Here is a 21258-nt window from a genome sequence, read left to right as displayed (position 1 = left end):
ATTTAGTTTAGCTAGATCCTCTTCCTCCCTATGTATATGCCCTTGGTATACCTACTACAAGCAAGTAAAATCTTGGCTTCTCTTTTGCTAAGTTGATGAAAACCAAAATCCTGGCCTCACTTCTTTAGAGCAGCTGTCCATCTGCTCAATTAGTTCATCCACCTTGGAGATGAGGGACATGAAATGTGTAAATGCAGTTCAAAGGTCTTTGAACGAGAGCCCAACATAATGTCACCACTACTCCATTCTCTGCTGGATATCCCAGACTTACCCATTCAAGGATCATATTTGCCTTTTTCACAGATGTCTCAGACTGCCTGTTTCACAGTCCTTGCCCACTCCAGGGTGGGCAGGCCTGCTTCAATACAATGAGGCAGGCTGTTTTTCCCAAATGAGAAGCTGAGCTGAAGGAGCAGTTCCAGGCTCAGTGCCAAACTTCTGCCTCTTGGCTCCTAGCTCTGCTGAACCAGGAGTCACTGTGTGTCACTCAGTATTGGCTCCTGTGCTCTCTTTCACATGCATTTTGTAGACTGCTAATCCCTTCCACAGTCACCTAGCATATGAATGTCCCTGGGAGTTGTTTCCAACTGGTAAGATGAAGGTTTGTGTTCTTTTTTAACTAAAATCCCCACCTTGCATTATTCCCTTGGATTTTATCCATTTTTATTAACCCAGTCCTCTTGGCTGCTCGGCTATTCCTGTACAATATTCCTACTCCACAAAGTGCTGCCACCATTTACTAACATGATGGCATTAGCCCACTCCATCCTTGCACTCTCTGACTTGTGCCACTATTTCTCACTAAAATATTCAACAAGATATGTCCAAGACAAAAACAAGGACGTCTCCACCAGTGCATAGGGAAAGGGACTGCTCTGATGGAGGAGGTAATCAGAAGTTAATTTGCCAGCAGTTTGCAGAGAATCAGTGGGTGCCTGTGATGGTCCTTCCTCTCCCATTTCCAGTAAATGAACTGAATTTCTGAGGCAGCTCATGTGCAAATACAGCACCACATAAGTTTCCTTGTTGTGTTGGTGGGATTGTGTGAGTTGGCATCATTCTTTTTAACTTCTGCAGGCTTTTTATGATTGGTGAAAATGGACATAACTTGAGGGTTTTTTCCCCTACAGCGTGAGGCAAGGTTATCAATCCAAATCTCGTATCTAAGGCAGTCAGAGCCATCCAAACATCTCCCATCAACCCAAACACTGGTGTGTGATTCTGTACATTGATGTGGAAAATGACCACTTTTGTTTTGTTCCCCATCATATGGGAGGTCTTTTGCTAAATGAGGACAGTGATGGACAGAAGGATGGATTGATTACCTGTCTGATCCATTCCATGCACATTCAAACTTGTCAAAGATGCAGTCGTTTTCATACAGGGAACATAACTTGCTTCTAAGGTAATCATGGACCTGTTTTAAAGAAAATAATTGTTATTCTTGAAATCAAAGGAAATATAAAACTCCAAAACCAGCCTTTCACTCTCTGCTTTATCTCCCACGTTCACATTCAAATATGCCTCACAGATTAGTAGCTCTGCAGAAGCTACTGTGTTTAAACTCTGAAGAAGCTAACTGCACTTTTGCACAGCCCAATTACCCAGGTGCTGCAGAATTACTGTTGCAGGAAGGCACAAAACATGCTTCCCTCAGCAGGCTGCAGACCACCCCTCTTCAACATATTTGTTTCCTGCTTCGGTGACTTTCTCAGTGCTAGTCTAATTCCCAGAGACATTTCACCAGCTGATACCCTAGATGTGCTAATTAACGTGCAAGAAATCTAATTTAAATAGCAACAAAAATGCCATATTCCAAGATAAGTGGACTCTCGCTTATGGCAGAAAGAACTTGGCTCTATTAAAAGAACCTCTGTGGTGTTACATTTATTTTTGCAAGGTATTTCAGGAGCCAAATACAGTACAAGGCTGCACAGGCTGCAAATAAGAACACTAAATGAACCCAAGGATTCCTGCTATTTGGCTGAGACTTAAAAACAACATTGTAAACTCTCACTTACTAGAAAAGTGGGACTACCCAGCAGAAGATCTCTCTCCTCCAGGCCACATATCTCTGCTGAACAAGGATTATCATAGAGATCTCATGCAAACTGTTTCAGTCTTTTGCTGAATTTGATTAGTTTTCCTTCTGAATGATTAGGCTTATTCCATAAGGAAATAATAAGGCAGAAAATCCCTGCCTAGATGAATTTACTAATGCACTTCCACTCCTGATATTTTCTTCTAGCTGCTGTAGAAACTGTGAAACAAAGATGTGTAGGTGACCTCTTGCAGAAACACACCAATCCAATGGCCCAGGGGCATCATTTAGCTCTGCCATGCTGGGGTTACAGGTTCTTGCAAGTCCAGTGAAATTGTTCCTGCTCATGGATGCTCAACATCCTCCTCTGGCATTAGGACACAAACATTTCTTCTAGTAAAATAACTTCTATCAAGATCAGAGGAGGTGCAATGACCTCTCACTTATATTTTCTTTAAACTGACCCATTTTTGATAATCAAATTGTACAGTATCCAAAGAATATTTGTAATGTAAGGTTATTAAGGATTATAAATTTTAGTTATGGATCCATTTCCATTAATAAATGAAAGAACGCTGAACTGTACATTAACAGATAATGTCTTATACAGCAATTACTTGGCAAATGGCAGATTGCAGATAGAACATTTCACTATTAAATGTATTTACCCTCATGGTGAGCAATAGGTCAGAACACTTTTATTATTGATGCAGTTTCTTTCACTCTCTGTAATTTAATCCTTTCCTTTTCTCCATACTTAAAACCTTTTCATGTCAGCAGTGTAATTTGCTACAGAATTGGAATTCTTTCCTCTGTCATGTTTGTGAGCTCCCAGTACTTGGAAGAAATAGGTTGGGCAAGGCAGAAGGAAGTGGATCACATTTGCCTCCCTGACTGTCATTTCTAGGTCTTTCTCTTGTTACCATTTCCAGCAGCCATCTGTCATGGCCACTGTCACATACACACCCTTTGCAAAGTGTGTCCAACTCCACAGCTTGGAGCTGTGCCTTTCTATCAGCTCTGTCAAAAAGCATTTTGCAATTCCTCTCTCAGATGTCTTACCTTGTCAAGACTGTCAGACTCACCCTGGTGCCTTGGAAAACCACCTTGTTCTTTATGTGGACTTTTTGATTACCACATTTGAACACATTCAGACCCTCAGACAGACTAAGAAAAACTAACTGGAAGAAATACCTAATTTTCACTGTTTGCATATGCATCTATCACTACCAACTGAGGGTAAAATCAGATTTGCCTTGTCTGTTACACATTGTTCTTACTACATATCAACAGTACTTGAAAGCAAACCAAATTAACTCCTAATTAATTCCTAAGGACTTCCTTTACTTCACTGCAATGTTTTAGGTCTGACCCTCATGGAATTATCTAGCAATTCTGTGCTCCAGACTAACACAGCAACACAGGGAGCTATTTTACTGAGACTGAACAGACACAACCAGGAATTGCACTGGTAAGCGACACATTTGTCCAAATCCCTATGCTACAGACCCTGCCAAAAGTGGATCAAGCTATTTTCAGCTATGAATGGGCTCACCTTGCTGCTCCTAAGGCTCCTGCTGGGGTAATTCACCTGGCAGCATCAGCAGAGTAACCTGTTAGGCAGGGCTGCCTTGCAGCATTCAAGCACAGGCCATTCCTCTGCTCTCTTAGTGCTGTCCAGTGACCACACTCTGCCCTTTTTGCTTTTGTGTGAAACAAACAGGAGAAAATCATGTTGAAACATTGTCTGCAGATAATGTGTTCAGCAGGGCTGCAGCAGCTGCTGTAGCATTCTTTGAGCCACAGCACGGATATGAAAAAGCACCTGCATGAGGAATTAATTTTGGTTTGTCATTTTTTAATACTAAAATTGTAACCTGATAATGAAGCAGTACAGTTATGGACTCTGCTCTTTATTACAACTCGGTGGGAAATCTCCTGTTGTGACCCTCACTGTTGCAGCTAGGCAATATCAAAGTGGCTACCATGCAGTGGATGAAATGAGAAATTCAATCTTTTAATGAACACCTTTTAATCTTTTAATGATATACTTATCATAATTATGTGGATACATAACAGAAAATGTTAGGTTTATTTGTTGCCTTCCAGTGATCTACCACAAAAAAGTGTTTTGAGAAATTGTCAAGTTTATATATGAAATTTAGGTATGTGAGAGAGAGAGATACCTCTGAGACAAATTATTTAAGAGAGTAATTTAAACCACTTTTTCTTAGAACAGAATTCTCTACTCTGCATGAGGATAAAAACATGAAAAGTTCTCAGAGCAGCTTGATCACATGAATCCTATGGAGTCCTGTGCTATTGGCTTCCCAAGGCCCCCAGAGCTCCAGATTCTCTTTTAGTCCACTGCAATGCTCAGCTACAGATCTGTATATTCTTTACAAGGCACTGGATAAATATTTGAAAATGGAAGGTCATAGGTAGGTTTTAAGTAAGGCAGTAAAAACACAGTTACAGTTTGCTATATTTTGTTATATAAGGGGTTTTGTTGTTGTGGGTCTTGTCTTTTTTCTCTTTTTTCTATAAAGTTCTGACTGCAATTAACAGTACTCATTTTTTCCATCTCAGCATGAAGAAATATAACTTTTTAATTGGCCCTACTGCTGGGTGTCAGACTGATTTAAAAGTGGCCAGCTTGTTTCACAGCTGCTGACATGAGGAAATAAAAGCAGGTGTCAAAATCAAGACAAACAGGTTGGCTTGACCAGCTATTCCTCCCCAGGGACAAGGCTGCCTACTAAATTAGCATAGGTATAAAATAATGTATTACCTAAGTTCCCAAAAACCAGTATTTTATTCTGTTATATAAAACACAGTCTCGCCCTTACCCTCCCACTCCATTTTCACAGCATATCAACATTTCTAACACATTTAGCATTACAAGCACTGCCATTTTAAGAGCAAACCCAATTCTGTAGTCTTAATGGTAAAGAGGCTCAGACTTTCCAATATTAACACATTGAACAGGGAATACTATCCATCAAAATGTAATGGGTGCATTGAAAAACATTGGTGCATTGAAAAACTCTGTCTACTAAATGCCAGCTAACAAATACTGGAAAACTTTGTTTGTTTTGACAAGAAATGCTACCAAATTCTCATCATGTTATTTTAAAACCAATCTTAATTATATTTACTGTGAGTTAATGCATCCCACCTGCCATTATTTAGACAGAGAAAGCAAGGGATGGATCCAGCACTGTCACAGGATTGTCTCTCAGTTAGCAGCACAAGCCAGATGAATGGCATTTTTCCTACTTTGCATACACTTTTTTAGGTAACATAACAGGTTTTTTCATACTGCATTTTCATAGCGAGGAGTTTCTGTGTCACAGACACATTTTCCTTCTTCAAGCCAGAGTCAAAAAATGTAAGCTCAGCCCTCTATTGCCAAACATAACAGATGTCAGAGTACAAACTTAGCTCTGGCTGGAGCCACTGGCATTTTGTCTGGATAATATCTCAATGAATTCAGGCAACCAGATGTGTCTGTCTGGCATTTGTGAGCTGCTGTGTCAGTGGTGATGCCAGGGTTTAACACAGATCACTTCTAGAACTAGGCACAAGGGAGAAATGCACAGATCAAGTTGTAAAAAGAAGTTCTGAAATGACACAGGTGTAAACTCTCAGCAGTCTCAGCAGGAGCAGAGTGCTAAGCAACATACAAAATCTTTTGCTCAGTTACTTTTAAATGTTAGCAGTGAGATACATCCCTTGAAAGCAAATGCCAAAGTGAAGAGATGATTTATCTTATTAGAAGAATCGTTTCTTTGGAAGATTAGAAGAATCTTTCTCTTTGGAAGAGCCCAATCCACAGGGAGGGCTACCTTGACTCCCCAGCCTTTATACTTTCTTACTAATGCTGCAATTGCCCTTTTCTGCTGCATGGAAGGCACTGTGAGGATTTTAACCACCTTGACTAATTCTCTTAGCTTGCTGCTCCTCAGATACAGTAATGAGAAGTTTACAGAAATATCCAGTTTTTGAACAGTGAGATCCTTTTATAATGTTGCATTTTAAGACACAGGAGATTCCTACCTGGTATGTTTCTACAGGCTTTGTTTCCATGTTCAGATCCCAAACCTTGACAGTGAGGTAATCTCTTGTAAGCATGTATCTACCACTGTGACTGAATTTGACATCTGACACTGAAGAGATAATTTCTGAAAAAAATGATCTGTTACTGGGGTCTTCTGGTTCTTCATAAACTGTTAAAAAAAAATAAAGAAATGAGACAAAAGTCAGAATTATATAAAAAATGCTCTGTTATACAATCTGAAGTGTGCATTTCTTGTGAAACCTGTAATTCAATCTACCAAGCAACAAAATACAGAATTAACTCTATGTCCAGCACTCCATTTATTCTTTTAACTTTATATAAAAATACAACTGCAAGCTTTAAACATTACAATAATTAATGCTTGGACTGAAAGCATGACTTTGGGAATTATGCCAATGCACTGGTTCGGTGACTGCAGATACCTACAGCAAGGCAGGTCATGCCTTGGCCATGCTTTCTGGGGTCTGCACACCCTGTTTCCCGACATAACCAAAATCCAGGTGTCCTGTCACATGAGAGGTGTGTACATGTGGTCTCACAACAGTCCTGGCATCCCTGGGAGAGGTGGCTACTCAAAGCCTGCCCTGCTTGCCAGAACCAGCTGGCTACCCACGTCTGAAGGCATCTGAGACAAAGCACGGGAATTTTAAAAAGCAATTGTAAATTGCAATTACCTCTTCCTGAGAGGTGAGCATAAAATAGACAGTGGTTTACCATGTGGATGCATGAGCTATGTAGTTGATGTGCAACTGCTGACAGTTGTGGAAAGCACTGAACTCCCTGAATGTGATGGTCAGCAGTGCTGTGAGATCTGACAAGGCAGCAGATCATGAAATATTGCTTACACGATGTTCATACATGAAAATCCAGCTCTTTTAGCTGTCAGATTGGTCATCCCTGTTCAACTGTACATAAGAATGATACTGGATGACTGTAGCTCTACCTTACAGGTGCCTAGAGCAACTCTGCTGTCTTTCTGCAGATATCTGTGGCTCTGTCATCCAACTGACCTCTATGGTGAACTTGAGTAGAAAGTCAGGCTTTCAGGATCTTTTAACTGTCAGCAAAATCAGTAGGGTTTTTGGACCTATGCCTAGAATATTCTTTGAAAATAGGCAATTTAATGAATGTCACTTTCAAGTTTCAAAAGCAGGTGAAGAAAAGCCATGTGATGAAACAAGAAAACACGCTGAAACTAGAAAAACTTTTTACTGTCAGTCAAAGTTTTTTGTATAGTCCACTGGAACATTTCTCTCTCAATTATTTTATCCATTACTATGATTCAGACTGTTGGAAGTAAAAAGGTTAGTTTCCATTAGGTGAAATAAAGTTCTGCTGAAAGTTAAGGGTGAGTACGTGGGTGAAGTATGTGGGGTAATGCAAAAAATTATGGGCAATTTTCCTTGGGGGTGGGCAGCAGAATGCAGCCAGGCATGCACATGAGAATAAGGTCTATATTTAAACAGGCACCACACATCTAAATGGTAATGAACTACCTCAAAAAGGGGAAAAAACTTTTCTTTTCAGATAGACTGTAAATTAACAACTTTAAATAGCTCTTCAAAATTTTGCCTAGACATTCTGCAAAGCACGGATTTTGTAATTATCCTGTCAGATTTTCAAGAGAAGTCTGATGAGCACAAAGCAATTATCATTTCTCATACCTCTTCCTTTTAATCTGTCCAAACTATAGACTTGGCTGGCAGGAATTTCATCCTCCTAATTATGATGTGAAGCTGCTATTAAAACCAGGAAAGAAAAAAACAAAACCCACACTATCTGAGCTACACCTTCATTTATAGCTTAGATATATTTTCTTGGCCCTATGTGGCTCATCCAACTCCCAGTGATTAGAAGAGGAGTGATATTTGTACCTGAATATTCTGTATTTTGTTAATTAATGAGATTAAGCCATTTCATTCTTTATCTGCCCCATTTATCGCTTTTCTGTGTTTACTGTATTAAGTATTAGAAAGACTTAGATTAATTAACTGTGGAACTAACAGAGGCATGAAAGTCTCGTGTCACTACAGAAAGATAGAAGTAGAAATTTTAGTAGCAGCAATTCTTTGGAGATAGTTTCTCCAGTCAGCATAACCAACACAGGAAAATTGCTACAGGAAATTAAAGAGCAGCTCCCAGTGAAAAGAAGAGAAAGCTTAGCAATTCCCAGCATCTGCCTGAGCAACCAGAACAAGTTCCTGGGACTTGGCTATTTCTGGTTTAGCATCAACATAAGGTTGTGCACATACTGCAAAAAACCACATTTTTCCTTCAGTTTGGCTAATGCAAGTTGAGTAATTTGAGACAGAACAGCAGTGAAATGACAGCCTTGTGACTTTGACTGCAGGCAAGCAATTCAAACTCAGCCCTGACCTCTCCAAGCTGATAGGAAAAAACCATGGGTCCAGCCCACTGTTTCCAAAACACATTTTCTGTTTATTACTGTTCAGACTTATCTTTTGGAGGCTGCTCTTATGCCAAGGAGCAATCAGTACCTGAAACACGAGACTTCAAATCTAGCTTACTTTTCTATATCTAAATAAATCCTGTTAGAGCTGAAATTGACTGACATTTGATTACAGATTTGATTATATTCGTTGATTAATTTAATCATTAATCTCTTAATAACTAACAGTTGCCATGAAAAAAGGCATTTAACGTTCATTACTATTGTTCTTGATAATGGTCACAGAGCTAATTATGTGAAAGACACAAAGTTACCTGTCGAGCTACCTAATGAACACAGGAATCACAAATGAGGTGATGTGTTGAGTTCTCACATGACACTTGCTCAGACTTAATGACCTTGATGACAGGACTCTGGCATGGAGAAATATAATGGGATTACAGAGGGAAGGGGAGCATATCTCTGAGTACAGCCAGTGTTTAAAGAGGAACCTGCCAGGAAGACATTGCTCCTGCCCCTTATGCCACCAACAGACACATGGGTAAACTGGGAAGTCTGCTTAGGGACATAAAAATGCTCAATTCCTTTCTGCATAGCTTCCTGCTCACAAGTTAAAAACCACAGTAGCTTCTCATGGAAGTCCAGACTTTGTGGAGAAGGATGGGTTCGTTGAGGGATACTTGCCAGAGCACTGTTTTCCTGAATCCTGGAGAAAATCTGTAGCATAAAAATATGCTGCTTCTTTCTTAAAAGGAAGTGCCATCTGCTGAAAAGCAAACTCCCATCCCTTGTGAAAAATATTCTTGTCTCCTTGTGAATTTCTGTGAGCTAATGCAGTATGGAGACTCTCCTTTTCCAGCAGATAGGAAAGGCATCTCTAAGGTGTGCATTTATCATGCAGATGTCTAGAGTTTAAGAAAAAAAAGGCCAGGAACAGCAAGAGTAGGTGGAAAAGTAGTGTGTAGGTGTACAGCAGGCGTCCAACTCACAGCTTTCCCCCAGACACTGCCCAGAAGAGAGAACTCGGGCAGTAGCTAAAAGAAGTGTGCTGCACTAACACCCTGTGGCTGTCATCTGCATTCTGGGGGTCACAGGTGCTGCCACCTCACCTTCCCATTAACATGGGCCTGATTCCACACACTTGAAACTGGTATCTATTGGACAAGATAAATCCAGTAAAGAAAAACAAAATCCAACCCAAAGTCATTTGCAAGTTCAATTCTAAACAAGCAGCTGGGCAGAGCTTTAATCATTGCAGGGTGTAAATCTTGGCATATGTGAACTTTAAAAAATATTAAAAATAATGCTAAAATTGTCTTATATGGTGGGTGCAGTGTCACATTCTGATGTAGCATACAAAATCCTGTATTCCTCCCGAAATTATCACGAGAAGGAAAACTTGAAGATGAACACAAATCTGCTCCACAGATCTGGTAAGAAATTCCAGCAGTCATAGGATAAAATTATAAACAGCTTTAAACACTCGTTCTCTCTAGCAGAAAAAAAGCATTGTTTTCTTTCTGCTTATGAACAAGTAAATAAGTAATAACTTATTAAAGGGGTTTTTTTGGGTTTTTTTAGAGGATACTGTTTATTTGTATCCTGTCCTGAAAACTTCTGATTTTATAGCATGGTCGTTACTTAGATTTAAATTATTGGAAATCCTGTACCATGAAATAACTCTCTCCCTCCCTCCAAAGACAGCCAATGGACATAGAAAATCATCCAGTTCCTGTTCAAGGGTCACAGATACAAAGGGATGAAGACAGCTTTGGCAAGCATGGAAACAGAGGCAGGGTGGTTACTGAGAGGGAGAACACCTTAGGGACCAGGGCCAACAAAGCTGGGGGAACACGACAGGAAAAACAATTCTTCACTTTTATTATACGAGCTAGCAAACAGTCTGCATCTAGACTGAATTAAGAATTTATTACAGATAAACCTCTGGGTGACACAGGTGCACAAACAACAGGTGTATTTCAACTGGATCTGGAAACACCAGCGGTTGATCCAGTAATCCCTCACTGGGCTTTAATTTCATAAACGCAGAAAACAGGTTCAGTCCCAGGACAAATAATTCATCACTTCAAGTAACACCCTATTGAATTCCAGATCCCAAATGAAAATGGCTGCAAAACCTGATTAAAATATATTGGAAAACAGTACTTTGAAATGTGCAGAATTTCACTGGTCTTGACAGACTAGCCAAAGTAAGAAAAGGAACAAGAACCAGTATGTTTCCCTAACAGCTGATACATAAAAAAATTTAACCAAAAGAACAAATTATTTAACTATACTCTCAATATTTTTAGATGGCAAATTAGTACTATTCCAGGGTCAGCTGTGATTTGCTCTACCACATATATTTCACCAAGTTAAGCATAAAAACCATAAACTAAATTTCATTTAAACTTCTAGGAAAATTCAAATTTTTAAATTTTTTTAAGTACATGACACCTGTTACTAACATTCAACACAAAAAGCATTTTTTCTGTGCCATTTAATTCAAGAAATGCTACACCTTGAGCTAAGCATAGTTCTGGGCTTATCTCTAACATGGTAGAGATCTCAAGATGACACAAAAATGGGCAATAAAAATGACCACAAGTACCAAATTACTTCCATGAAATAAATAGCTAAATAGACTGGGATCTCTCAGCCTAGGAAAGACTGAGGGGGTTGTAATTAAGCATGGCATGGGAAGGATGAATGAGGAATGACAGTACACTTTGTACACTGTCTCTTCCAATCAACAAGTAGGGGTCACCGTGTGAAACTAGGAAAGGGTAAGTAGAGAGAAGATGGCTCTTCATACTATGCCTAATTAAACTACTAAAGACTTTACTGAAAGATATTGTCTATAGTAAAAATATACACAGGTTCAAAAGTAATTACAAAAATTCAAGGAAAATAACCCCCAAGCATCCATTTCAGTATTGTTAAATGCAGTAAGTTCACTTCCACTAAGGTCCCTGAGCCTCAAGTTTCCAGCTGCAAATTGCAGAGGGTAAAGATTATACACTTAGTCTGTTCTTACATTTTCTGCTGCTGTTGCTATTGCCAGTATCAGTCAGAACACTGGGCTACAAGGAGCTCTGGTCTGCCCATGTATAGTCATTTTTATGCACTGTTTAAAATCTGTTTTAGGATTTCATACGAAAGAGTTCTTGAGTTCATTCTAAGTGAATCAACTGCAAGCTTCCATTGAAATTCATGGTCTCTTTATGCCTTTTAGCTTCATTAGTCATGATAATAATTTGATTTACCATTATTATTTACTCTATCTTTCACTATCTCTGAATGTTTTATTGTTTTGCATTAAGCCAATCCACTGACACATCCATTTCCCTTGGAAATTCTCTTTCAATAATAGAATATTCTGCTAATGTGACAATCTTGCCTTCTTGGTCTATGCTGATTAATATGGTTATACATGAGAGGGAGTTTTTGAAACAGCTTTCATAAGCAATCTAAAATACAATTATTTTGTGAGACACATTTGTTTAACATTTTATACTACCATAGCCTGTAGCTGCTTATTCTGTTTTAAACTAAAAAGAAGTACCTTTTTACATTTCAATTTTCTACTTGCTTTTATATAATTCCAAGGGGCACCTCTTTGTGCCCTGGTCACTTACACATCATTTTCCTTCTTTTACTCAAAGCAAATTTCTGACCCTACCTCCACACCACAAGGCTGAAATTTCACCTACAGTACAGCATTCCTTTATTCAATGCCCCAGTATTAAAACTAGGCTTCTCATCAATACCCCTAGAGAGCACGGCTTTTAAAAGTGGAGCCTCAAATCAATATTTAAGAATCTGTTTTACCATCTGCACTGAGTTGCTGCAGCTTGTCACAAACCACAAGGGACAGTGCATTAGTGCTGAAAGGCAAAGCCAGATCAATAGCTAAAGATCAGTGGGTGGGAGCTTCACTACAGAGTTGCTTGGATTAATATAACTTTGCCAGTGAGTTTGTTAATAAAGAGAAATGGTGCTAAAGAGAGAAAAGGAACTGAAAAAACACAAAGCCAATCTAGAAGATCAAGCCTCTTTAAACCTTGGTCTCATAAAGACTTATGTGCATGTTTAATGCCACGTGTTGTGAGCAATCCCATGGAGTTAATGGGACATAAAACTACTCCTGCTGTACAGCCAAAGTGATGTGTAAGTCTTTCTGATCTTGATATATAAGATTAGTGATAAGTGGGTTTTTTCTCCCCCAGTGAAATAAGATCTTGAAAGCTGCTTTCATGAGACATTAAAAAGCAGTATTTGCTGCTATTTAAAAAAATTAGGCAAACAAGACAGGAATTTTAATAGACTGAATAATTAAATCAATCTTACAGCAATTATTTGCTTTATCTATGTGTGGTTGGGGGAGAGGGGTTAATGAAACACCTCTTCAATCATAAATCATTTACCATTGCTTCAGGCTTCTCTCTTTCCTCCAACTATTTGATAGCTGGAAGTATATAAATCAGGTTTTCTTCTTCCTCAGATTTAATTTTAACATATCTTGCACAACTGGAGGAAATACTATATAGACATAATTGCATTTCTGTAGAAACATATTCGAATTTTCATTAGCCATGTTTTAAATGTCTTTATTATACATTCATCCAAACTGTGCAGAATGGAAGCTTTGGAGCCAGTGCTGAAGGCAATCTGTTACCAAATTTCAGTGGGATTCCTGCACAAGGAAAGATCCATTCCAGGATCTTGTTTAGCATGCATGAAATTGTAGTAACAGACCTTTAGTGACAGTCATAATTACAAAATTATCAGGATATGGGCACATTTTTTCATTGGGGATACAAAATCAGCAATGCATATACGCCTTTGTAGTGCATGTTTAAAAATAAATCCAGAGTTAGGATAAGGACAACAAGCCTTCATCAAGCATGGGGTCAAATCATTTTAGAAGCTCAGATAAGTTTCACTCCTGTCACATGAAACCTTGCAGATTTTGCCTGAAGTGGACATCACTTTGACAGTGGCCTCCCAGTGCACAAAGGGAGAGTGATGACTGTCTCTCTCTCAGATGATAACCTGACATGAGACCAGATGCAGAAATAAAAACCGTATTTTAGATGTAAGGCTCACACAGAAGAAAAACAAGTTGTCTCTTTTTCAGTCAGACAATAAGCATCATTCATTTGGAAAGGTCAATATTAATTAGCAAATCCAGCAGGGATAGTCTGTCACAGGCTTTTTTGTGCATCTGGTTGTTCTCTGTTGCAAATGAAAGATAATCCATATTCAGTCAGAGGTCTGAAAGCTGTCTTGTTTCTGAAATTCCAACCTGCTTTAAACAACTGGTAAATATAATTGATTTAATTTTAAAAATTCAACATGTTTAAGTAGATTACCCTTGATTTCTGTCTGGGCTGCTTCCATGGTTCTGAATTCTTTAAAACCAAATGTAATCTCAAAAAAGCCCAGCAGATAACCCGATTGAGTTACATGCCTGACTGACAGGACAGTGGTATTTATCCTTGGGGAAAGACTGGCATTTCTTTCAGGCCTGGATTTCAAATAAAAATATGGAAAAGGATTCTCAATGGAAAAAACACCCCCTTCATCTTTGGGTGGCACCTCTGAGTCACAAACCAAACCTGGAATTCACTCTGCATTGCTCTGAAGACTATTTTATACTTTAGGATACTGATTGTCCAACCCATGGGATTGGGATGCACCAGCTGAGATGCTTTGCTCTGTTCAGGGACAGTCCAGGGAAGATGGGCTGGGATTGTCTGTCACCTAGAAAGGCTTCCTTGGTCAAAGGGAGGAGGGCTCTAAGTGGCTCCTGCCACAGACCCAGAGGTCAGGAGCTTGAGAAGTCTGTCTGGAGGACAGAAAGCACCAACAAATGGTGACAGAGGCTAACTATGTATAACCCCAAAATCTGAGTTTTCAAGATCACCATGGCAGACAGAGCAATAATCTTGAAACTGCAGCTCCTCTTTCCTTGAAGTATTTTGCTGTAAACTTTGCACATGGGTAATGGACAATTAGAAATAGGGTTTTACTCTACAAATACATATGAAGAAATGAATACTAAAAAAACCCTTAAAGCAACATACAGAATTTAAATAAATTACTACTTCTGAAGTATGCAATGACTTTAAGATGTTAAGGCTATTGCATGAAATATCAATAGGAGTTATGCTCGAGTGACTTAAATTTCCATATTGCATAACTATACAGTTTATATTTACCATTTAATAATGGTTTTAATAATTCTGATGAACTACTGAAAAAGCTCTTCATTTCTTTCTGACTTCACATGCTGAGTTTTCTTTAGCTGACTGCTTTATTATATGATTTGTTGAAGCAGCCATATGCACCCATCTAGCCTACAAGCTGTTTGGAATAATGATATTAACTTAGTGGACATTTATGAGGAATTCTGAACACAGTATTAGCAATAAAAAATAAAAACCAAATTAGCAACTATTTGTTAATTGAAGAGTTGCATATTATACTGCTGTAACTATATTTTTAGTCAGGATGTTCTTACTGCAACAATATCCCTGTGCTTGTCTTCCTTGTCACCTGAACCCCTTGCATGAGAATTTATGGAATTTGAGGTGGGGGTTAATTCTTTTATTCCTTCAATGTTCCCAGCCGACTGCTCTAACAATGATACTTTTGCTGCTGTCACAGATTTCCATATACTGCCTTTTTTCTACACTGCAGTGCCATGCATATTGCCTGATGACACCTCAAAGGCAATCTCTGGGTGTGTTGGCAAGTGCACTATTTATGTGAAAGGTTCCATATTATTTAAATGAATTCCCTATCTGTTGCTGCTCAAGTCTGACTTTCATATCTGTTTTAAATCTTTACCTATAAAACTGTGGACTGCAAGAACACCTTCCTTATTCCCACCCCTCTGATATTCTGAACAAGCAGGGACATTCATCTCAGTGGCACCTCCTCTCCAGAAGATTTTTGATGGCATCCTCTCCCACCACTTGCAAAGTCTGATAATAACATGGAACAGCATTATGTATGTATTGCTCCATGGTTACAGATTGGTCTTTCCCTGATATATATTTGTAATGGCTACATAAGATTTTCCTGTGATCCTCACTCAGCACTGCACGATCTATTACAAAGCTGTTACAAGAAGCAGTTTCAGGTAGTCCATTAGAGACACAACACATTTTATCACACCTTATCAGTATCTCAATGACCATTTAAAATTCAGCTACTGACCTGATGTTCTTTCAATGCCTTATAAATATACTTAGTGGTCTGAGATAATTTTTCTAAGGGACAGAGTTCCCCATTACAACTCATCACACAAATTGGCAGCTTGCTAATAAATCTCAGCATAGGCATCAAGGATGAGTGCATACAGAAGTCATCTCATCTTGTCCATGTCAAAGCCATGAGGATTTATAAGGGAAACCTTGTAGTGCTGCTGTCACTAATGCCAGAAACAGAGATTTCACCACTGAGCTTAGAAAAGTAGAAATCTTCAAGACATTATAATTTATTAACATCATGTGCTGGTTGACTTACACTACAGCTATTAATATGTAATTTATTTTTACAGCATGGGACAGCAATTATTCATGGCACTCTCTAAACTTGTACAAATGGAGGGCTCTTCCCCCAGGAGCTGCAATGGACTTTATCAGAGATACAGACATTTCAATAAATAAGGGAAAAAGGAGTACATGCAAAAGTTCACAATATATGCTCATTATCCAGGTATTTTTTTACGTTTTAAATTGGATTTTTCATCCCTAAAAATATGTACATCCATTACAATCTTGAAACAGCATCTGAAATACAGCATGCAGTGATACTAGACTGTTCTGAGAAAGCAGGGATCCATGGCAGAACGTGAGGGTTTACAGTGACTCCAGTGGTAGTGTTTTGCTTGAGAAGTGGAGTCAGTTATGGGGGAAGACTGAAAGACAAGCCAAGCTAGGAGAGCAGGGTACTGATCATGCATATGCACCAGATGTAAATTTAGCAACTGTAAAGAGGAATCAGATGCACAGTCAAGGTACTAGAGAGACAATCATGCAAATAACTTGATTTTTCAGACTGGTTTTTGATATATCCTTTTGGGCTGCTATGGGCTGTATGCAATTAACTTTGCTTGCCTCTGAGAGCTATACTGAAACCACTCCAATCAGCAGTACATGGGCCTCCTCCTTTTAACACTTTGGAAGTTCTACCATTGCTGTGTCAGGCTTGTACTGTACACACTCAGCTTCTCAATGAGCTTGACTAGAGTTCAGTGCAGCAATGCTACATTAAATGGCTATTTTCTAACTCACAGATCTGGAAAATGGGGTTTAATCAATGACCATTAGACCTTGCGCTCCCTTCTGGCATAAAATGCCTTCTTTCATCCAGCATTGCTGTATTGTGGCTTTAATAAGTTCTGATTGGCATTTGGCATTGAGTTACAGGGGCATGGAGGCCTTATTAGCAGGAAGAAATGGAAGTATTACAGAACAAAGCAATTAAGTGGGACAGGATAACTCACAGCATTGTGTTAGACTGTGTCATGCTTACATTTCACTTCATGGTATTGAATTGCCCCTACAAGTACAAGGAGATACAGCTAACAAAGGTAAAACACTTCTCTGCTTAGGAAATTGTCCTTGAAGGTTATTTTCTATAATTGGAGACCACATCTTGAGAGGTTCTGAGCATGTGCATTTCTCCTTGCAGTCAACAGGCCTGGTCATAGGCTTTTTACTATATTTACTTCAATTTTTAAAATAGCGTATGTATGAAATCTGTGCACCACTTATGTCTCATTTAAATCTTCACACACTTTTTCCTGCCCATTTGCCCCTACTAATAAGATCTGCCTGCCTCAAACAGGCTCAAGTAGGCAGAGAAGGATATAAAACCTCTTATGTACTCTGGTACTAGAATTTCTCTTGAATTTCCTTCCAATGTTTCAGCATTGCAAAAAAAAACAAACTGATGACCCAATTCTGTGAGACAGAGCTGTCCTGGAACAGCCCTAGTCCTGAAGGTGACTAAAGCAGAGCCACCAGAGTCCATTCAGGAGGTTCTCAGCCTCTCAGCAACCAACCACATGCTGCCTTAGTCTGGGCACTGTCAGTCTCAGAAGATTAGGAACAAACAGGTTGTATGCACAAGGCAAAGTGCCCAGGCTTCCCAGATTACTGGTGGGAAGAACCACAGTGTCTTCTCTAGGCCACGAAGAACTGACAGTCAGACAATATAAACATGCCTTTTTCTTCAGCTTTTACGTTGAGAACAAAGGACACTGAGATTTCCTAATCAAGAAAACAGATTCAAAATTCTGAAGGCAGTCTGCCAATCAAAATTTTTTTGTTGCAGCATTCAGTACAGTACTTGTGTATTCACACCAGTATGCTCATCTACTAAATACTCCCTCATCCTCTTTTAGGAATCCTCTCTCTTTTGCTAAAGAGTTCTGGTTCTGCACTGATCTCTGCAATAAGAACCATAAGGGCAACCAGTCACAGACATGACTATTATCAATTCATAGCTAATACCTGCACAGGTGAAAAAAATTTCTTTTTGCTGTTTTCTTTTCAAATGGGCCTGCACGTGAGAAACTAATCCACTGGGGTGTCACACATCTACGTGCTGTCTGTGAATAGTGAGACTTTAATGACCTCTGGGGCTCAGTGGAGCAAGGACTTACGCTTGGAATGTTTGTCACAGAGAGCCGATGCCCTCATGTCGCAGAGTCTCAGGGATCCTTTGCTGCTGCTGTAGACAAAGAGATTGCAGTGGTGGGGATGGAACTCAGAGGCTGTGATCACTTCTGTCAGGTCCTCCATATTGGCTGGCTTTATATCTACAATGTCTGAATGGAAGTTTCATCAAGGAAAATGCAGTTGTCTGCAGGTAAACCACGACTCCTGCTTGAAGGAAGCATGTGAATGTACACACATGTAATACTTTTAGATAAAGAAATACTCATTTGTTTGGCAGTAGAGCAGTTTTCAATTTCCATACCTGGCCCACTTCCATAAACTCAAAGAGCAATGTCAAACTCAAAAGTCTGCACGGTTTTACTGCAGATGCCATCAGCAGGTCACCATTGGTCCATGCTGTGCAAAGACATCAAAGAAAGTGTTCCAGGGATATAGAATTCTCACCTTCACTGAAACTAATAGAGGGCAGGTAGCTATATATCCTGCACTTGCTATTGAAAGCCCTGCTCTGTCCCAAATAATACTGACTGATAGGGAACAATGCACAGCTCAGACCTGCTCACTCCAGGAAGGCTCACTGGCTTTCATGATCATGCAACTTAAGCTAAAAAATACATGTCGCTTAAGTTAAAAGACTCAAAAAAAAAAAAAAAGTACTTTTTTTGCAAAGGCACGTGTGGCAAGCACAGATAATTTGGGGTGCATATATATTAATGCAATTTCCTTCAAAAGAGATTAAGCACAGTATTGGGTTTGATATTTGAATACTTATGAAAGAAGTATCTGAAATAGCAGTCTTGGGTTTTCATGTAAATGACACTCACTACAGAAATCAGTGTGAATTTCTGTGACTGAGAATTGCACCCCTGATTCATTTAAGTGAACATTATCTGGAACAAATATACATCAAAGAACTACTTTCCCAAGCACAAGCTTGTCAGCTGGATCACCAAAGATCACCCACATGAGGTGTACCTCACATGGTGCCTCTCTAACATTTCTATCTCCACTTGTACACAGTACCTGCCTTAAAACCCAGGACCCACACCCAGCCTGTGTTTGGAGGAGAACACCAGGCTGGGGAAGATTGCTCATAAAGAATGAAAGAAAGAGTCTCATAAGGGGGCTGTAAGAAAGCAGTGAATACACAAGCATAAAATGAAGGAAGGAGATATATATATGTAAAGCAGTACATTTAAATAAGATAGTGCATTTTCACATGGCCCTCAGCAATCTGCTACAGATAAGCCATCCAAATGTTAGCAAATCCTTCGAAAAAGACGAGTAACATTACCCTGTTTTACTGATGAGTTTGGGCGAGAAGCAATAAAGGATTTGCATAAGATCACATGGGAAATGCATGACAGAACAAACCCAGATCTACTGAGTCCCAGTGCAGTGCCCTAAACACAAATCATCTCAGTGCCTGGATTCCCTGAACATAAAATTTGAATCAGCTGACATTCAAAATTTAAACATCTCAGAGGATAAGATAAATGAGAAAATCTGTTTTATTGATGGCAAGAGAAATCATATATCATGGTACTAAGCCTGTTTCGGTTCCCACTGTGACCACTTCCCCAGTGGAAGACCTTTGATTGATTTCTGTGGGAATGGGATACAATCTATCACCACATTTACACTCTATACTTTGATCTTTCCCAAAAATATAGGTCTGGAACACTACAGTGAAGTAGTGCAAAAGATTCAGAGATAATTATCTTGATGACTTTGCATTCATCACACTACTGTGGGGGTTTTTTTCTTTTTTTTTTTCTCCCCATGTGGTTTAGAAAGGAAAATATCAGCAAAACTATTAATATCTTGTGACATTTAATAACAACTGGGAATGAATTAATGTTGCATTTTAACTGCATTCCTACTTACTTACATTTGCATCCATCTCCAAGAATCCATCATGATTAATATAAGTGCAATGAATGTTAAAATGTAGAAACACTGATTTACCTGTTTTATAAAGCATCGCTGAATATTCCTGAAAATCAACAGGGAAAAAATAAAACCCCAACCTTTATTCAGTTATGTGTATTTGGTGAATTTGTCTCAAGAAACACCTTTAAGTAAAAGCAATTGCTTTCAGTGATTGAATTGCTTTGTGGAGTTCAGAGAAATTATAGTTACTCAATAAGAGAATTTCACCTCTCAGCAGAGAGATGAATAATTGCTGAGTGATGAGAAAGATATAAAATATAAATAGAGTATGTGAAACAGTCATGGTAAGTATCATTTTTCTGGATGCTGAAGACACTATTGATGAATTTCCTTTCATTGCGTAAAATGAATAAACCTATGATGAATAATGAAATTAAATATTCCATCCTCCTGCCAGAAAAACAGAAAATACTTGAAACAGACTGAATTTCCAGATGTGATCTAAATCTCCACTGAGAAAGAACCTCATTTGCCTACTGAGGATCATAGCAAAAATGAAAATTCATCATTTCACTAGATTTAGAAAAATTAAAACAATAACACTGTATTGAAGTAAACACCAAGGGACTAGAGAGTTGCAGAAGAGATTTACCCCAAATGCATTTGTAATAATAGATGGAAAAACAGCCTTTGTTTTGACAGCTACAGAACCCAATATATCAAAAGAAGAATATGTCACACAAAAGAACATTTTCCTCCTCTCATGATTTTTGCCATCTATTTGAAAACAATCAAATACAGCTTGACATGTGATGTGTGGGAACTGTATTTAAACTAGCATGACATGGTAAGGGCAAGCATCTCCCATGAGACATTTCTCATTTCTATTTTTCTATCTTCCCTTTGTGTCTTTTCTTCCTTTTAAGCACAGCATTGCATGGCAGAAAAAAAAAATAAAATAAAAAAAAATTGGACCAGAGAGTGTTCTTCAGAAACAGGGCCTTTGGTGAACTTGAAAAGCATGAAACAGAGGGAATCTGGCAGAAACTGATTAAATGAAAATTTCACTGCTAAAGAGAAAACTATGCTAATGGCACAAATCTGTGGAGTTGTGTCCTACACTACTGCCTTCCCC

General features: G+C 38.8%; 1 protein-coding gene across 6 annotated transcripts in view; it reads right to left on the bottom strand.

Moving 5' to 3' along the window:
• The window catches only part of PPP2R2C (protein phosphatase 2 regulatory subunit Bgamma), a 194479-nt gene that overhangs the window by 9097 nt on the left and 164124 nt on the right, over positions 1 to 21258 (bottom strand). For all 6 annotated transcript variants that reach the window (XM_085059762.1, XM_085059764.1, XM_085059767.1 and 3 more), the window contains 3 exons: positions 18215 to 18379; positions 6101 to 6270; positions 1326 to 1417 (listed from right to left, as the gene is read on the bottom strand). In XM_085059762.1, coding sequence (XP_084915888.1) covers positions 1326 to 1417; positions 6101 to 6270; positions 18215 to 18379 — 427 coding nt within the window. The remainder of the gene's footprint in view (positions 1 to 1325; positions 1418 to 6100; positions 6271 to 18214; positions 18380 to 21258) is intronic.

The sequence above is a fragment of the Lichenostomus cassidix genome, chromosome 4 (genome assembly GCF_008360975.1).
Source record: "Lichenostomus cassidix isolate B80296 chromosome 4, HeHo_3.0, whole genome shotgun sequence".
NCBI lineage: Eukaryota > Metazoa > Chordata > Aves > Passeriformes > Meliphagidae > Lichenostomus > Lichenostomus cassidix.
The sequence above is the reverse complement of the archived record's forward strand: the minus strand, read 5'-3'. Positions and strand labels throughout refer to the sequence as shown.